Here is an 18691-nt window from a genome sequence, read left to right as displayed (position 1 = left end):
GCAAGTTAGTCTGTAAAAGGAACCAAATCAGTTGTCCCAGAGAATCCCTGCGCGGTCTTGTCACCTATCGTCAGCCCTATGCATGGGTCCTCTGCCAGGTTGGGTGTAATCGATAGGATGGAACACATCAGGTCCGTCTGTGGGCTGTCCTGTTGGGGGTATAATGACATCCCATCACCTATGGATGGATTGCCCCCCCACCACTACAGTAAAGCCCCCTAACTTCTGAATGGGAGCGTGTCAGTATCCCGTCGTTCTGCTGTGCCGCTTGTGATGACTGCATGCGATTCTGTATCTGCGGTACAGGTGGTGCCTGTGGTTATGGCTGTGGGCAGCCCTGTACCTGGGGTGTCTGTGTCACGGGCTGGTATGCTTGCGCGTGCACATCTCGTCTGTACCTGCTGCTGTGTTTGGTTTTGGGCATGATAGTTGGGCTGCTCTCCCCGATATGTAGGCTGGTATTGCATTCTCCCATTCTGTTCCATCCTCCCTACTTCTGCACACTCGAGAAATGTAGCCTATATGTCCACAAACCCAACACTGGGTAGTCCTCCCATTGGTCTCTGGTAGCCCCCTGAAAACACCTCTGGACTCTGCTGCATCTGATATCCGTACCGGCTTCCCCTGGGTTTCTCCCCCCGCACTCCCCTCTGAATCCGTGGTGCCACGTCCCATAAAAACACCCGCAGGTGGCGGTCTGTACTGCACATGCGGCGCACCTGCCCCTTCTGCGCTTGTTAACACCCCTTCCATCGAATATTTTGATAATTTCTGCTGCACTAGCCTCGCCTCTTCCTGCTTTTTTTCCTTGCACTTCTTTCTCACGTTCTCTTGCATTAGTCTACAATAGTGTACTATAGTGAGTTCAATTTCGGACCACGGTTGGCCCTCTATCCCCAATAATTTCTTGAGTTGTTTTAGCACCTGCTCAGGTAACCCTTGAAATAGTATATGACAAAAGAATCCCACTGTTTTGTCCCATGGTTCCTGCGTCTCCAGTCTCCATATCACTTGCATAGCCTGAATATATTGAAGGTCTTGGTCTTCCGCATTTTGCTTGCCATAATTGCACTAATGTCTGGATACAGTGTACCCTTAGACCATGCCACACGCCCGCTCGACAATTGTTGAATGGAGAACGATTGTGCGCCGTGTTCTGTGCTGTTACTCCTGGGTAGGAAGCCCTTTCCACACATCGGCTGCAACCGCCCCAAGAATGGCTAAAAGTAGGCTCTTCATGACACCCACCGCTAAAGTCATCCCTGCTGCCAACCTTTCTATCTCGTATATCCACTTCCCCACTCACACGGTCAATAATGGTAATTTACTGCTCAAATTATCCTTGTTGATCTGTTGAGGTTACCCTCCTCCCTTTTATAATAGTGGACACTGTCACCCCTACCCCTCCACTCTGTCTCCCTGTGTCTTTGGTGGCGGTAAACGCCCTTGTCATTTCCTCCTTCCTTTGCACTGGAAGATCTCAAAGCCTTTGCGTGTATGGAGTAACGCTGTCTACGCTACGTGATACAGCCCTTAAACATTGCAGTCTCTCCCCTAGTTTGTCCATGCCTTTATCGTCTCCCCACATTGTCCCTGTGTCTGGGCTCTTCCCTCGGGAATGGTGAAAGGGTCTCCTTTCCCCTTCGTCCTCGCTCCCCAATAAATCATCATCATCCTCATCCAATCCTGTATCCCCCATCGGTGCTCTCAATTTTCCTCGAAGCTAAGCCTTCTCAACACTGCACCTTCCTGCAGCCTTTCCTCTGAGCGACCCGTACTTTTCTCATCTGTGTCTTTCTGCGGGGTAGTCCTGTTGAGTTTCCCTCATCGGTCTCGCTCCCCTTCCAGTTCTCTCTCCTCGTCACTAAAACGTGCTAAACCCATCTTCACTTGTACTTCTCTTACAGCACACCTGTCCCCTTTTCTGTCCCGTCGCTCTATGGAGCCGCTCCACCTCCAACATTCTCTTGTCCTTCTTTATTTGCACTTGCATTTCCCTTTCTTCTTCTGCCCTTCTCCTTGCCCTCAGGCTCTCGACCTCTATGCTTCAGTTTAGTTTAAGCGATATCTGCCCACCTATCCGCTCGTTCAGAAGTACGAGTTCCTGTCCCTTGGTGCTTCCCCCGCTTTCCCTGCATCATTTTCTTTCAATCTGCCTGAATCTCGCTGTACTTTACTTTCGCTGCTTGCACTCCCTGAATCGCTTGCTTGGTTTCATCTTGCCCCTCCCTCTTACTGTATTCTGGAGGTGCAAATTTCGGATTAGTGTAACCTGCGGTGCTCTAAATTCCCTCGCTGGGTTTAATCGCTGGGTCCCCGCTGCTGCCATGTCATTTTCACGGGCAAAGACTGGCTGAGTGTTGCCATGCCAAGTCCCCTTCCTCGTCCTGAAACATTCTCCATTCTCAAACACAAAAAAGCATAAAGATTGATTGGGGAGAAAGAAACTTGGATAGTGAACCACTGGTTTGCTAGTTGTTGTGGTATCTTATCACAGCCAGCATCTGACCAAAGCTCATGAGCATTGGGTTCCTCGTTCCATTTGAAAATGGTCAGTTTTTTGGAGACAAATGGTGCTATGGATCCAAGCACAGGTCCTGTGCAAGGTAAGTATCCCCTTGTGGTTACGTTGACTAAGTGTATAATTCATGACTGGTTCTGCGCCATCTGCTTCAGATATGAGCTTTAGCGGATTTGTTAAGCCAAGCAAACATTTGCTTTTGAGATGGAGATATGTCATGAAGCCTAACCAAGGCAATTCATTTTTTGTTCCATCAAGGCACATAGCCAGAATAAGTTAAGTTACTGGAATCAGTTTTCTGAGGAACACCCTTAGCTATTGTGATAGGATTCAGTTCCTCAACTGCTTTTTGCCCCTTTTTTACAAATAATTACAAATTGTAAGGAAAGTATTCAGAGCTGATGTGCAGTTTGATACTGAACTTGGAGTACCCTCTGCTGAGGTGGCTGAACCCTTCATCTGGTCTTTCGTCATGTCTCCTCCCCCTGGTATAGAGCTTTTTGTAGGCAACTGTGCATAGACATCGTCTCAGTGTTGAGGTTGCTGCATTTAAAAATGTTTCACATAAAATGCTTGACTCTATCCGAGCTGTGGAATCAATGCCAGAATAGTTGCCAGGAAAACCTTTTATAGGTTCTCAAATCCGAAACCTCTTGCATCCAAAGTATTAGCAGGTTCTAGGACCTTTGTGGCCTGGCTTATATTAAACTCTACCATCCAGATAAGATTGAGGTTTTCCATTATTTTTGACTCTGAACACTGATTTCTTTCATATAAATTCTCATAATTGTTATGGTTTTAGATTGGTAAAATATTGTTTTTCTTCCAGGCTTTAGGCTCGCTTTGAAAAACCATGCAGTCATCTGGGCACAGGTTCCGCGATGTTGAGCACCACCCACTTCTTGCAGAAAATGACAATTATGATTCGTCACCGTTGGAAGCAGATATGACCGACAGGGTTTGGTTCATACGAGATGGATGTGGCATGGTCTGTGCTGTAATGACATGGATGCTGGTCCTCTATGCAGACTTCGTTGTGACTTTTGTAATGTTGCTGCCTTCCAAAGACTTTTGGTATTCTGTCATCAATGGCGTTCTTTTTAACTGTTTGGGAGTGCTCGCATTGGCATCTCACATGAGGACTATGCTAACTGACCCTGTAAGTATGCCTTTGTTTACTTTTCTTTTTACCTAGTTCATGCTCTGTTTTAAATGAAAACAAACGGGGTTATTTGGCTTCTTAAATTAGAACAATTGTAGGTTCAAACCACTATAAAGTACATCAGTAAATATATTTATGAACTATAATGTTTTTTTGTATTTTTTTCCTGCATTAATATATTATCATTTCTTGATATCCCTGGGTTCAATGTTCCTTTTTTCCTACCATTTTCAGGCTGATGTATAACCGTTTCTTAACATTTGTGTTTTTATATAAACTTTCTACTGTTGTATTCCCATTTTAGAGGGAGAGAGAGTTAATCGAACATCTTTTTAAATTGTATACATTATAATTAAGGTTATTGTATAGTTTGTCGTCAAATTCAACACACACATTCAGTTAATCTATGACTTTGAGCAAAGTAACAGAAATAAGCTAAGGAAATGGACGGTTCAGGCTTAGAAATGGATATGTATTAAGAATTGGTAAATGTGATCCCTGATGCTGGTGATTATTGAAATTGGATTTCACAAAGTGCAAGATTCGCATTGAATCTACAGTTGGCTGCTATTGTGGTTGAACAGGTCATTAATGATTTCAGTTTTTTTTTTATTTGGAGAACATCATTGAGTTTTGTGAATTTACAGGGTACAGGCAAGTAATGAAGGGGAAGACAGGTTTGTAGTATTTTCTGTCAAACTCATAACTAAGACTGATTTTACATCACTACTCCTATAACCAATAGTACATGAGAATAACCAAGAAGTTGTAGGCGTCCGCTTGTAGTTTCTGCTCCCAAAGCAGTTGTCCTATATTTACCCCTGGGGTAACCTAGGCGGAGCAAGATCAAGAGGAGCCACTTCTGCAAAGCAAAGAATGGGGAAAGAGCCATCAGTAATAGCCACGTCTTTCATGCCCAACAGAAAGATGATCCCCTCCAGAACGGCCTCAGTCTCTGATTCGGAGGTAGCAAAGAAACTGATCAGCTGTCCACACCCAAGATAGCCACTGGATTGATGCATCAGTAGACACTGTGGAGGGACTACCTGGATGACTTTCGGGTCACCATGTCCTTCAGAGAAGCCCCCTGCCTAAGGAATAGGATAACTGCAACGATGTCAGTAACAACCAGCAGATCAGGTCTTCAATCTTCAAGCTAAATCTACACAATCCAGAGCAGGTGAGAAGAACTGTAACACTGAAATTGAGTACCCAGGTAAAGTGGCCCCCACAGACATATCTTCTACACAGTCACAGGGCTTTACCAGTCCCGCCTACTTACAATGGGCCTCCAGGACTCTCAGCTGCACACACCACCATGCACCAGGCTGCCAAACAGACATTGAGGGGGGGGGGATGTGGGGGGGAGGGGGTGAAGGATAAGTAAGATGGGTGCCATAGAGTGAAAGAACATGAGGGCTACACAGCAAACCAGGGTCCAGTGAGGGCTCCTCCAGTATACATCAGACAGAGGGCAGGGTTCAGCACCGGTGTTCACCATTGCTGCTGGATATTTTAATTTTTGAGGTCTGCAGGACAGAATGCAGGCTTCCTCTTCCCCCGAGGATCAAGAATACTTTGACAGACAACTACTATGGCAAACACACCCTCCATGTTCATCTAATTGTGAGTAGTTTATTTAATATTGAATGATGGCTCTCCACCATACACAGACATGGCTGATGCACTGGCCCATATATTTTGAGGTCCAAAATCAATGTATAATGAATCCTTTATAAAGGACACAGTTACTGTTCAATGACTTCTGTGCACTTTTGGTCTTCTCTTGAAATATAGTTTTTCAATATCTGAGCCCTGGTTGCTGCTGGCCTTTTCCTTTGCATTAGCAAAGCCAACTATGCTGGGTCCCTCCCTCCACAACTTTATGTATGCTCCCTCAGCACTGAGCGCTGGACCTAGCCCTATAAATCATAATCCTGCTCCATCACTGACACAGCCACCCAATAAGGTTGTGCTGTTTAGAGGCTTCAGTGGCAACCTTTCCATTGTAAGAATGAAAAAACGTATAATCTTTGGGAAATCAAGAAACCCTTTTTTTCATACCCGATGTTTCATTGATTTGTACTGGCAAAAATGTGAAGGCTGCTAAATTTGATTGTGAGTTTTAGACTGGTGTAATTTCCAAAACCTGTAGACAATAATTGTTTAACGCAGGACATCTACTCAAAACATGTGCTCCTAAAGCCCAACACTTGAAGGGGTGAAATACCCCTTTGAAACTCAGGGTATTCATGTCCACTTTCTGCAATGTTTGCCAGTCAAGGGCATCGCCACATACCTGCTAATCGAATTTGTGCTTACACTACAAAGGAGGAAGGCTTCTGTAGTTCATTTTGGAGAAGTGGTATCAGCAAGGCAGAAATGGACTCTATGCAACTCTTTTGGGCAGTAACATATGAATGGTGTACCTGCTCCCAAAGACCAAATCATAAGTCTGTGCAAACCTTTATTTCTTTCTTCAGGGTGTTCATTACACTTCAACAATGCAGCTACTATATATAGGACTATACCTATTAATCAACCTTTTCAGTGCCAGATAAGAATGTAAAGTGTTATTCATTACTGACCATTCATGATGATGCGCTGCTCAAAATTTGTCCAGGTACCTTAACACTTAGTTCAGCAATTGTGCATCTTTATTTTCTTACTTGGATAGCTCTGATCTATCATTCCTCTTAATAGTGATAATCGTGTTCCTGCAGAAGATTAATTGTGACAATGCCAAGGAGCATTTGCTGGTGTTGTGGACCCTGCAGAAAGCCTACTGACGTATAAAATGTCACTGGTTAATTATTTACATTGACAGCTCATACAGGGTTCCGACTACCTCCCTCCCTCCCTTCCTCCTGTACTGCTCGAGAACGGATCCTGAGCGTTTGTGGCAGTTCCCTCTATTCTTTATGCAGCATTTTGATACTTAAATTCTTTTTTGTATGTATGGAAGCCATGCAGCACAGCGCATCCCCCTCCAGTCGTATAGCTAAAAATACATTTCTAGCAGTAAGATATTTGAGAATTGCGAGTAGACAAAAATGGAGAGGCTTGTCCGAGGTCTGCTTTGCAACAAAGGATGTCCAAGTGCAGGAGATGCTCAACATCAAATTTCCTGCTGCTATCCTTTTCACACCAACACCAACCGGGTGATCAACAATTCCCACTGACCCTAAACTAATTAGACCCGCCTGCTGTTAATTCCCCACCCGCATCACTGGCCATGGACTTGGGGAAGTTGATGGCTCAAGTATTGATGGCAACATGGTTAATGACTTGAAGATGGAGGGTGAGACCGTGAGTAACCTGATCATTGAGGTGGCGCCTAATACAAACGGGGTCCTCACCAGTCCCAATATCTCCCCTGCATGCTGAAATATTACACACAGGGGCTCAATCCCTGGTCGTTGCCTCTTCTGACTTCTCAATTTTTGGAAGTGATGGAGAGATCCATAGACGGGATGTATAATAACTGATGTTTAGGCCCTTTAAGTGAATCCCCTCAGTGGGTTTCTCCCGGTGAGACGGGTATAGTGTTTGGTGGTAATTTAAACAATAACGCAAACTATCAATGAAAATATTATGACACAAACGATGTTTATGCCTGTACCACTCTTATCGCTGTTACCACCCCCGAGCAGGTCTGAAGTGTTAGGGAGAACTCTCTTAAAAGGCTAATTTCCCTTCCCTATAGAGTCCCGCAGCAGCTATGCTGGATTTGAAGGGTTTGTTTATTTTCTCCTGCTAAGAGTGAGACTCTTTTTCCCACTCTTAAACATATTGCTGATGTGTGTTTTAGGCTATTTTTGTGCTTATGGTCTATGGGGTTTTTCTCACCCTCATGGGTATCCTCTTTTTACATGTGTGTTACACAGCACCCTCAGTGCAGTAACACAGGGGTGTCATAGTGACCCCCAAACATAGACTCCATACCCTGGGACTGACTACTGTCTCCCCTGGTATGCAAAGTTACCATTGACTTTGCTAGTCAATAGTTATGAACAAAACCAGTACAACCCATCCTACTATGGAGGTTCTGTGAAGGCTTAATAGTTTTTCCCTGGTGTTCATTTTCGAGAGGGTACTGTCGGGTCCTTCTCTCCAGTTTCTGGCGGGTGGCAGTGGTTACTACCATAAATATTTGACCCCAAATATATCCTATGGGATTTTCCCATTGTTCGAGGCTACCACTTTTACTGATAGCCTCTAACATACCACCAGTTTATTTTATTATTAACTTTACTCCGGCAGGGTTTTATTGCCAGATCTTTGATAATATTTCTTTCTCGTGTCTTTCTCTAAAATCCTAACCCAGGTCGGGGATCCTTTGTTCGTCCTTTTGGTGGGCTTCTGCACAGAAAAACTCCTTTCGGCGCCACTGAGTCTGGGGTAGACATGATGTGTGGGAGGGGGAATAGGCACCCTGGACAGGGTTGCCTGGGCAACCCAAGTCGCACTCTGCCCTGATAGGCTGGGGGGTTATCCCGCCAGGATAACCACCCTGCTGTGTGAGTGACAGCTGGGCTGTATGAATGGGGGTTTTCTGCATAAAAGCAGGGCTCTGAGGACTGGTGGACAGGAAGTCGCCACTGGACCTAAGAAATCTGAAGAGGAGAGAAGCCGAAGACATCTGCAACGCCTGAACCACCGGTGAAGCCCTGCTGCAGATCCTCACCACTTTTCTCCAACGACCCGAGAAGATCTTCATCTGCGAGAGTCTTCTTCCCTTGAGCTGGTGGGGCCAACCCTTCCAGGACCTGCCTTGATCGAATCGCCAGTGCCAAGCACTAGGAGACCGGATAGCCAGGCACCTGTCCACCACGACCGTGATTTAAAGAAGCGTTACTTTTATTCTGTTTTGGCATCACTGCGGCTGGCTTCATCCCTGGGCAGTGCAGAGACTCGAACCTTCTTCCACGACGAGAGCCTCTCTTCCTCTGCTGGATCTCCCGAACTACCCGCACCGCAGGAGCCTCATCCACTTTTAAGATGCATTGCTCCGCCAGGCCTCCATTTCGTTGGGTACTGCTAACAGTGTTTTTAAATCTTTTACTCACCTTCTGGGCTGGCCGCCCCTTTCGTCTAACATTGTCTTACTTTCTGCAACCGCCTTTTCGAACGTAAAACAAAGACTTGACTGCAGCTCCTAGAACAGTTTGATCCTGGGCACTTTGCCTTGTACTACTGACTCTGGCACAGACCTATTGACTCTGGCTAAATCTGTTACTTATAACCTCCTTTTCCTTAACCTTTAAATATTGTGAAGTGCCATTTTGTTAATGTTAAAGGTCATTTGTACTGCGCACTATCACCACCGGAGTGGTCCCCTGGCGCTCTGGCGGCTCTGAAAGAGGGGGGGGGGTGGGTTAGTGGGTGGAGGCCGGAAAAGTGCAAGATTGAAGTGATGTGCTGTTGGCAGCCTCAGCCCGGTGGTTCCGTCGGCTGGGCCTGGGGTGTATGCGGCCGGTAGTCGTCGTGTGCTGATGTGCGAGTCTGTGTTTTTTTGTTTTGTTGTTGCAGTGTAGTGAAGTTCGTGCGGTTTGCTGCGCTAGAGGTCTGTGGTTGTGTTTGGTTTGAGAGGTGTATGCAGAGAAGGAAATTGTTAATGGTATTCGTTAGTCATCTCTATCCTGGACTGAACCGGTTGGGCTCGTGTAATCTTACCCGACGGGATGCTTGTACACCCTGAGCCTCAGGAGGTACGTGCCCGTTTTTCCATTCAAGGCCGTTTGAGGATCTAGCTGTCCCCTCCGCCTGCTCCCTTAATAACCTTGCACGCCCCTCACCCCCTCCACATGACTAGCGCCGCTGCTAGTGTCCATACACCCGGTTGTGTGGTGATTGGTGGTATCTTGTCCGTTCCACAGCCTTGTGGAACCTAGTTGTGGCTGTACGGGCGGTGGGGGATGGTAAGGGTTGGCTGGAGTAGTTGTATCCGTTTCTCTGGGTCTCGCGGGTGGACCCGTGTGTCCAGCGTCAGCCCTACTGGTGCCCAGGGTACTTCTGTCGGTTCTAGGGGTTTGTCAATGTCCTTTTTTGATGAGTCGTTTGTCTTATTGTTGTTTCGGTTTTAGTCTCCGGTGTTGAAGAGGCAGGGTTTTAGTAATTTTCTGAATTTAAGGTGGTCTTTGGTGTTCCTTATTACTTTTGGGATGTTGTTCCAGGTTTTCGCGGCTAAGTGGTAGAAAGCGGTGCCTCTGAGTTTCTTCTTGATGTAAGGTTTTTGTTCCAGTCGGATTTTGTTGGTTGACCCGAGCGGTCTCGTTGGCTTGTAGATTATTTTTTTTTTTTGTAGGAATTCTGCTCCTTGTCCGCTGATTGCCCTGTGCGTTATGCACATTGTTTTGAAGATGATACGCTGTTTTACTGGGAGCCAGTGTAGTGTTTTTAGTGCCGGGGTGATGTGGTCTCTTCTGGATAGTTTGAGGAGTAGTCTGGCTGCAGTGTTTTGGATCCGTTGTAGCTTCTTCAGCAGGTATTCCGGTATACCGAGGTAGAGGCTGTTTGCATAGTCGATACTTGACATGATGAGGCCGACGATGGTGAGTGTTTTGTTTGTGAAGGAGAGGAAAGGTAGTATCTTTCTTGCCGTGTGGAGGAGGAAGAAGCATTTCTTGACTGTTGCGTTTATTTGCGGTTCTAAGGATAGGGTGTTGTCCATCAGGACTCCCAGATTTTTTACTACCTTAGATGGTGATGGTGTAGATCCCATTTCCGTTGGCCACGGGATGGCGGTTTCCTTCTCTTGGTCTTTGGATATGATCATGATTTCGGTTTTTCCTGGGTTGATTTTCAGGTTGTTGGCATTCATCCAGTTGAAGACTTCTTTTAGACAGTCGGTTAAGTTTGAATGATCGGCTTGGGTGTCTTCGATTTTGTAGATGATTTGAGTGTCGTCTGCATAGTTGTAGCATTTGTTGTTGTGTTTCTTGAAGATTCTGATTACTGGGGTTTGGTAGATGTTGAAGTACAGTGGAGATAGTGAGGATCCTTGTGGTACTCCACAGTCGTTGACTCGTGGGGTGGATTTGAAGGGTTTGATCCAGCCGGTTTCAGTTCTGTCTGCTAGGAATGATTTAGTCCAGCGTAGCGCTGTGTCTGTTATGCCTATGTCTTCTAGTCTTTTGGTTAGGGTGTCATGGCTAACTGTGTCGAAGGCTGCAGAGAGGTCGAGCAGGATAAGGGCAGATGTTGTGTTGGAGTCTGCGTTTGTTTTTAGGTCATCCCAGATGGATAGTAGTGCTGTTTCTGTACCTCTTGTGGGTCTGAAGCTGGTCTAGCAGGTGGTGTTCTTCAACGTATTCTTGGGTTAGTTTGTATATGTAGGTTTCGAGGAGTTTGGCTGGGTAGGGGATGTTGGAGATTGGTCTGTAGTTTGAGAGGTCATCTACGTCCCCGCTTGTGTTTTTCAGAAGTGGTTTGATGTAAGCCGATTTGAAGATCCTTGGTACTGTTCCTGTTGCCAGTGATAGATTTAGAAGGTTTCTGAAGTATTCTGCTGGTGTTCCTTGTCTGAGGATTGATTTGTAGATGTCCGGGGGGCAGGGATCCATCGGTGAGCCCGCTTTCTTGCTGTGTTTTATCAGCATTGCGAATGCCTCTGCTGATATTTGAGGGTAGTTATTGAGTTTGTGCTGTGGTTCTGATTTAGGTTCGTTTGGTTGTAAGTCGCTGCTGGTTGGTCTCTGTTGGATGGTTTGTCGGATGTCATTGATTTTCTTTTTGAAGTGGTCTGCAAGGTTGTTGCATAGTTTCTCTGAGGGGGTTGGGGTGTTGTCACAGCCTGGTGGGTTTCTCATTTCTTTAATGATACGGAACATTTCTTTTTGTGTGTTGGTGGCATTTGTGATTCTGTCATCATAATGCCTTCTCTTTGCCTTTTGAATTTCCTTCTTGTATGCGCGAATGTGCTTCTGGAACATTGTTTTTTTGTCTGGATTGTAATCTTTCCTCCATTCCGTTTCCATCTTTTCGTTTTCTTTTTTCATGGTGCTTAGTAGTGGGGTAAACCATTTTGCCATTGCTCTTTTTTTTTTTGATGGTGTGAATGGTTTTTCTGGGGCCATCTTGTCGATTGTATCTGCAATCCATTTGTGTAGTATCTCCGCTTTCCCGTCTAGGTCAGCTAGGTCTAGTTCTGTTGTTGAGGGCTTGGTTAACTCCAGTTGTTCGAATAGGTTGCCTTTTTTGACGTCTTTCCAGTTTCTTTTTGTGGTGGCTGTGAGTTTGGGAGGTTGGATGTAGACTTGAGTAGGCAGAGTGATTACGAATGGGATGATGAGATGGTCACTCCACAGTATTTGTATCGGCGGTGCCATGGTGATGAGTTTTTCCTCTGCGAATATTGCGTCCAAGGTGTGTCCTGCCGAGTGAGTTGCCCCTTTTACTAGTTGTCGTAGTTTCATGGTGGCGAGTTGTTCAATCAGTGAGTTTTGGGAGTTGGCATGACTGTCTTCGAACCAGATGTTGAAATCCCCCAGTATGATTAGGTGTTCGTGGTTGATGGCTATGTTGGTTATGGCTTCTATGAAGTTGTCGACGAAGGATGCATCATAAGTTGGGGGTCTGTACACCAGGATGAATGTGATGTTGGTTTTTGGGCTAGTTGTTAGGTGTATGACCATGGACTCGCAGTTGGGGATGTTGAGTGGTTCGTCTGTTCTTATTTTCAGCTGCTCTTTAAATGCTATTGCGATGCCTTCTCCTTTTTTGATTTTCCTGTTTATTTGAAGGCATTTAAAGTTTGCTGGAAGGCAGCTTTGGAGTGTGATTTTTGTAGTTGTCGTCCAGCCAAGTTTCTGTGATGAAGAGGATGTCGTTTTCGTCGAGTAGGTCGAAGATCTCTGTAGAGTGTTTTGACATGGATCTTGCATTTATTAGATTGCAGTGGAGTTTAGAGGTGTAGCTTGGTTTGCCTTTTTTTGTTAGGGTCGTTTTCTGATCTTGTTCAGGAGCAGGTTTCAGGTTGTCGGCGTTCTCGAGTAGTACTTCTAGGTTTAGCCTAGGGTTTTTGTTTTCATCTGGTTCGTCTTCCAGGGGACATGGTTGTGGGTTGGGGGTTATTCTTGCTTTGGTGATGTATGGTGTTATTGCTTCAGTTGTGTGCTTGTTGTATCTGGTGGGGTTTGTCCTTCTTCGTGATGTTGGTATGTTGTTCAGTGTAGTTGGTTTTGGCGTCGCGTTGGTTCGATCTGGTGAGTAGGTCTCAGTGAGGTATGGAGTTGGGTAAAGGGATTTGTCTCTTCTTTCAATGTTGGTCCGAACTTTGAACCTGTCTGTGGGGGTGTGTTCTGTTGTTGCGGTTCTTAGTTGAAGTTTCGGGGTGTTTGTTCTTTCTTCTCTTCTTTCCCTCTGGGTGGGTCGTTTGCGCGGCATTGTACGATTCCGCGTTGTTTTAGTCTAGTTGTTGTCTTGGTCGGGGTGTAAGGGTGGAGTTAAGGGTTGTATAGTTATATAGTTGGGTTCTAACAGTGGCTCTCTTTAGTTTCCGTCTCCCTTAGCGACAATGCAAATTTAGGCACGGCGGCCCTGCTAGGTTTGAGACACCTGTATAGTGGGAGAAAAGCCTATCACTGCAGTTTGGAGAACAGACAATACACTTTGGGCACGGCGGCCCTGCTAGGTTTGAGACACCTGTATAGAGGCCTATCAATGCAGTTTGGAGAACAGGCAATGCAATTTGGGCACAGCAGCCCTTCTATCTGCTAAGTTTGAGAGACACCTCTATAGTGGGAGAGAGGCCCATCAATGCAGCTTGGAGAACAGACAATGCAATTTGGGCAAGACGACCTTCTATCTGCTACGTTTGAGAGACACCTCTATAGTGTGGGAATGGCCTATCGGTGCAGTTTGTTGAACAGACAATGCAATTTGGGCACGGCGGCCCTTCTATCTGCTACGTTTGAGAGACACCTGTATAGTGGGAGAGAGGCCTATCAATGCAGTTTGGAGAACAGACAATGCAATTTGGGCAGGCGGCCCTGCTAGGTTTGAGACACCTGTACAGTGTGGGAGTGGCTTATCAGTGCAGTTTGGAGAACAGACAATACACTTTGGGCACGGCGGCCCTGCTAAGTTTGAGACACCTGTATAGTGGGAGAGAGGCCTATCAATGCAGTTTGGAGAACAGACAATGCAATTTGGGCACGGCGGCCCTCCTAGGTTTGAGACACCTGTACAGTGTGGGAGTGGCCTATCAGTGAAGTTTGGAGAACAGACAATACACTTTGGGCACGGAGGCCCTGCTAAGTTTGAGACACCTGTATAGTGGGAGAAAAGCCTATCAGTGCAGTTTGGAGAACAGACAATGCAGTTTGGGCACGGCGGCCCTGCTAGGTTTGAGACACCTGTACAGTGTGGGAGTGGCCTATCAGTGCAGTTTGGAGAACAGACAATGCAATTTGGGCGCGGCGGCCCTGCTAAGTTTGAGACAACTGTATAGTGGGAGAAAAGCCTGTCAATGCAGTTTGGAGAACAGACAATGCAATTTGGGCACGGCGGCCCTTCTATCAATGCAGTTTGGAGAACAGAAAATGCAATATGGGCACGACGGCCCTTCTATCAAATGCAGTTTGGGGCAACGAGGTTAGGTATCTGGTGTAAAGCTTTACCTCTCCCAACCCCGGCCCTCCTACCTTACTGGTCCTTGTAGTCTCTGGTTGACGGCTGGCCACCGGGGTGGCTTCCCCTGCAGACACCTGCTGACACTTCCTGGAGTCGCCTCTGTTGGAGTCACCCTTGGCCTCGGGGCCCTTAGCCGCTGGGGGCTGCCGCGCAGAGGGTTGCCCTGGGGGGACCGGGGATAAAGTCTAGAGGGACCAATGAGAACGGTGCTGGGAGAGGAGGAGAGGCGGGCTTTGGTTGGTGAAAGGCAGTGGGCGCCTGCAGCGCGGGTCGCTAGACCCTGGGCCTGGAAGCCCAGTAACCAATCACGGGCGGTGGGCGGGTTGGGAGGCGGGAGGGGGCAGGGACACGCTCGGGGAGGGATGCGGGATGCGGTGGGAAGGGGGGGGTCTGCAGGCCAAAATGGAGGTCGGGGGCCGCAAGCACTCACCTGCCGATGATTTTTTAGGAGGCAGTGGGCGCCTGCAGCGCGGGTCGCTAGCGGTTTGCTCAATTTTCACCTAAGTATTGCTTATGCTAAAGTACTGCCTTGCCTAACATGTTCACAATCCAATTGGGAAGTGTTGCTGGTGTGTTTAGGAGTCTAACCCTGTATTACTTGACCTTTCCCTCCCTCTGAAGAAATGGTTGGTGCCTTTTCTGCTTGGTTTTCACTGTGCTGTTTTGCTCAGTTTTCACTTTTGCTCAAACTTGTCTACAATTTTTAAATAAGGAGTTATGTATACTTTTCTCGACTGATTTAACTTGCTTTAATAATAGTGATTTGTTTGTGAACATCAGAGTGTGTAAAATATATATTTTCTTTTTGATACAAAGCTTTGGTCAGTGTTTCCTTATCCCATAGTATTGTAGTCCTATTGTGTAAACCCTGAATACTGCTCCTCTCCCTCTTGAGATGTCTGACTGCTCAGCCACAGCTACCAACTAAATCTGTGTGGTACACACTGTTACCAAAGGGGATTTATTGCATATACCTGTAGTCCTAATCATCTGTAGTGCGCACTAAGGGAACTGCATAGGATTCCTGCTTAACATGAAGCAGAATAACTATTTAATCCGTCTGCCCGAGGATAGAGTAGCAAAGCCAATCAGCCTGGTTTGAAAATCCCAGATGCAAGTCTTGGAGAAGGAGTTTGTAACTTTTATCCTCAGATCCTGGGAACTGGCTGGGATTACTGAAGTTTGTTTTGACCAACAGGGTCTAGATGCTCAAGAGGATGGGGATAGGCCGCTGACCATCCACAAAGTTGGTATCCCCCACAGGACACGAGCAAAGCTGGGTGATCGAGGAGGCTCCAGGAATCTCTTAGAGCCCCCCCAATTCAACATCTCCCTCATCCGCCTATGATTGTGAATATCCATTTTGCTGACGTTATTCTGTCATGTATCGCTCTGGTGAAGGATATAAACTCAGAAATTCTAACATCTCTGGGTAAATTGTTCTTGGTTAAATCACCCAGTAATCCCAAGGAGTCGGCCGTAGTAGAGCACTCTAAGGATTGTGGAGAAAGCCCTGAGTAACTGAAACTGGACCAATATCTAACTGCTTTATAGCTCAGTAGGAAGTAATGCCTTGGGTACCACAAGTGAGATGGCGCATTTGGAGGAGAGGCATCATCAGGCCCAAGGTGGGAGACTTAGGGTTATTAATAACTTGCGTGGTTCTAAGATCCAGCCCGAGGGGTGTGCAGACTCTAAGACCAGGCCCAGAGTCGAATCGGGCACTTTTATTGCCGCATCTTGCGCCTCCCTATGCTGCAGGCACCAGCCACAGTCAATGAAGAAACCGGATGATAAATCCTTGTTTAGGGGCAAGAAAGCGGCAATTAATTCTTCTCTAGGGACCCACATTGCTTTACAGCCTGGCGCTTGTGGGGTTAAGGATACTCCACAAAGGAACTTTGAGACTAAGATTAGAAATGTTATTTGTCTCTCTGCCGACCCGCTGGAAGATTGGAGAGAAACTTAATTTGATGAGTACTTTTTTAATTGAAAAAATCTATTCATATAAACAATCACTTATCATTGCACTGCACAATATTTTGGGGGTCTCGGACATTTCTTTTCAAATAGTTACCTCAGTAAGGTTTTGATCAGATTGTACTTATTGTGGGGGCTCTAGTGTTCGATTTGGTTTTAACAACCCTTATCTAAGGCTATGCCTAATACAGTGTAGGGAAGCACTTGAGGACCATGGCATAGAGATATTTTTGGATGTTCAGGCAAAGCTATGTCATCGGCATGATGCATGGCATGATGGCTTACCTTGTATTGAACAGTGGGACGATTTAGGGACTAGCAATTTTGCCATGTCCTCCCTAAACCCATTTATTCTTGCTATCCCACCAGCAATGCTAGATCCCTTCCTTCTGCCACAGGGTAATATGATCAAACTCTCAAAACCTGCCTGAAACCCAGTCATTAATTGCATACATTTGGTTCCACCAACTCAGCGGCAGCCCACAATCTGTAGACTCTTTAGAGCCACAGATTTTAAAAATAATCTTGTGAAATATTTCTGGCTTGAACAAGAAATTCCTCGATACAGATTGGTTATCGTATCGTTCATCCAAATAAATGACTTTATCTGCCACCAGGGAAAGTACCGTGGAGCACGCAAGATGCAGTTTATCTACTTGGTCTGTTCCGAGTTACCTTTTGATATTTTCATGGCTTTCGCACTAGAGGGACAGGGTTTTGATTTGCACCTGTGAGTTCTATCTGCCGCCTAAAGTTAACTCAGTAAAGGATAATGTTTTATTTGAGTCACTTGAGAAAGCTTTAGATGACCACTGCGCCTACATTTAAGAGGGGCTGTTATGCCTCCGTAATAGATTTTTGTACCATGGATTGACATTTATTCCCAAAAATTACTAGTTTTAAGATGCTGAATAGGGGTGGGGCGGGGGGGAAGAGTGATCATTTTTCATTTTCCATCCAGATCAAGTGTGGGGTTATAGTCCAAACATCGTTCACCATGATACAGCAACAACACACTGGGGTGGAGGAGGCGTTTAGGCTGGGTGGAATTTAGTAAATACATTAATTCTTCAACGTCCATACACATTAGGGATTGTATTTTGGCTGAGTGTTGTTTAGACCGAAGTATGATTAGTCTGTATGGTGGGATGATTTAATCAATTTGTCGCATGAAACCCACTTGCAGGCACTCTTGTTACATGGGAATCTTAGTTCATGGGATGCCCTGTGGTATGCCGAATGCTGGGTGATGAAATCAAGACTGTATTTATTGAACAAGGAGAAGTCAAAAGAACAGGGATACATTGAGCAACCTTAAAAGAGAATATAGGAAACTGTTGAAACAGAAGAACATTTTTGACATGGTGAAACGGTGGGATTTATTAGAACATGCAGCGATTATAAATAATAGTGAAGAATTTTGGAAGATGGTAGCTAGATGCTTTGTGGCCTCGATGGCAATTGATGCAGGACCAATATCAGTAGATAAATTGAGATCCCACTTCCAGAGATTGTTTCAGGAAGAGAATGAGTAAAGCTCAGTCAATGAAGAGACGTGGCCTGCACGTGGATCCATTGTATTTTAGCATTGAAGAAATTGCTGGAATTAATATAAATGTTACTGTGGGGGAAAGCAGCAGACCCTGATGGAGTGCACTCTGATATTATCAAGGAATTCTCTGGTTGGTGGGCCCTGTTTCTATATAAGATTTGTAATACTGTGTCTTTGTCTGGAGTATTGCCACGTACATGGTCAAGGAGCATTGTAGTACCAGTCTTTAAGAAGGGGGACCACGCTGACCCTAATTGTACTAGGCCCAGTTCTCTGATTGATATCCCTGCCAAAATACTTGCAGTGTCTTCTCACAAGAGTAGAGGAATGGGCAGTTTCTAAGACTATTCAACCCCTTGCAGGCAGGATTTAGAGCAGGCTACTTGACGATAGATCACTGCCTTATACTCTCAACCTTGAGATAAATATTGTATGGTGAGAGGGGGAAACAGAGTTTTCTCGATTTAGACAAGGCGTTTGATTCCATCCATAGACACAAGCTATCTGGAAAATGAGCAGCTTTGATACTGCTGGCTGGCCTTTTAAATTTTGTGTAACTCTATTACGATACATCTTCCTCAGTACGTGTTTCAAGGGATGGGTCATTTGTCAAAACCATTTCCCACTGACAAGGGTGTGAAGCAGGGATACCCGTTGGCCCCAATATTGTTTACTTTATATCTGTCTGATGTTAATTTGGTAAGAGAGGTACATGTCTCGACTTTGAATGGTTTGAACTTTGTTTTTTTTAATGTATACGGATAACGCTGCATTGTTGGATTTAACCCCAAGAAGCCTCCAGAGCAGCCTCTCGCATGCAGAGGCTTATTTCACCACACAC

General features: G+C 45.7%; 1 protein-coding gene across 2 annotated transcripts in view; it reads left to right on the top strand.

Moving 5' to 3' along the window:
* The window catches only part of ZDHHC7 (zinc finger DHHC-type palmitoyltransferase 7), a 468302-nt gene that overhangs the window by 89722 nt on the left and 359889 nt on the right, over positions 1-18691 (top strand). For both annotated transcript variants that reach the window (XM_069636275.1, XM_069636276.1), the window contains one exon: positions 3351-3680. In XM_069636275.1, the coding sequence (XP_069492376.1) occupies positions 3375-3680 (306 nt within the window). In that variant the 5' untranslated portion in view covers positions 3351-3374. The remainder of the gene's footprint in view (positions 1-3350; positions 3681-18691) is intronic.

The sequence above is a fragment of the Ambystoma mexicanum genome, chromosome 1q (assembly GCF_040938575.1).
Source record: "Ambystoma mexicanum isolate Mex_15411 chromosome 1q, UKY_AmexF1_1, whole genome shotgun sequence".
Taxonomy (NCBI): Eukaryota; Metazoa; Chordata; class Amphibia; order Caudata; family Ambystomatidae; genus Ambystoma; species Ambystoma mexicanum.
This window is presented reverse-complemented; position numbering and strand designations above follow the sequence as displayed.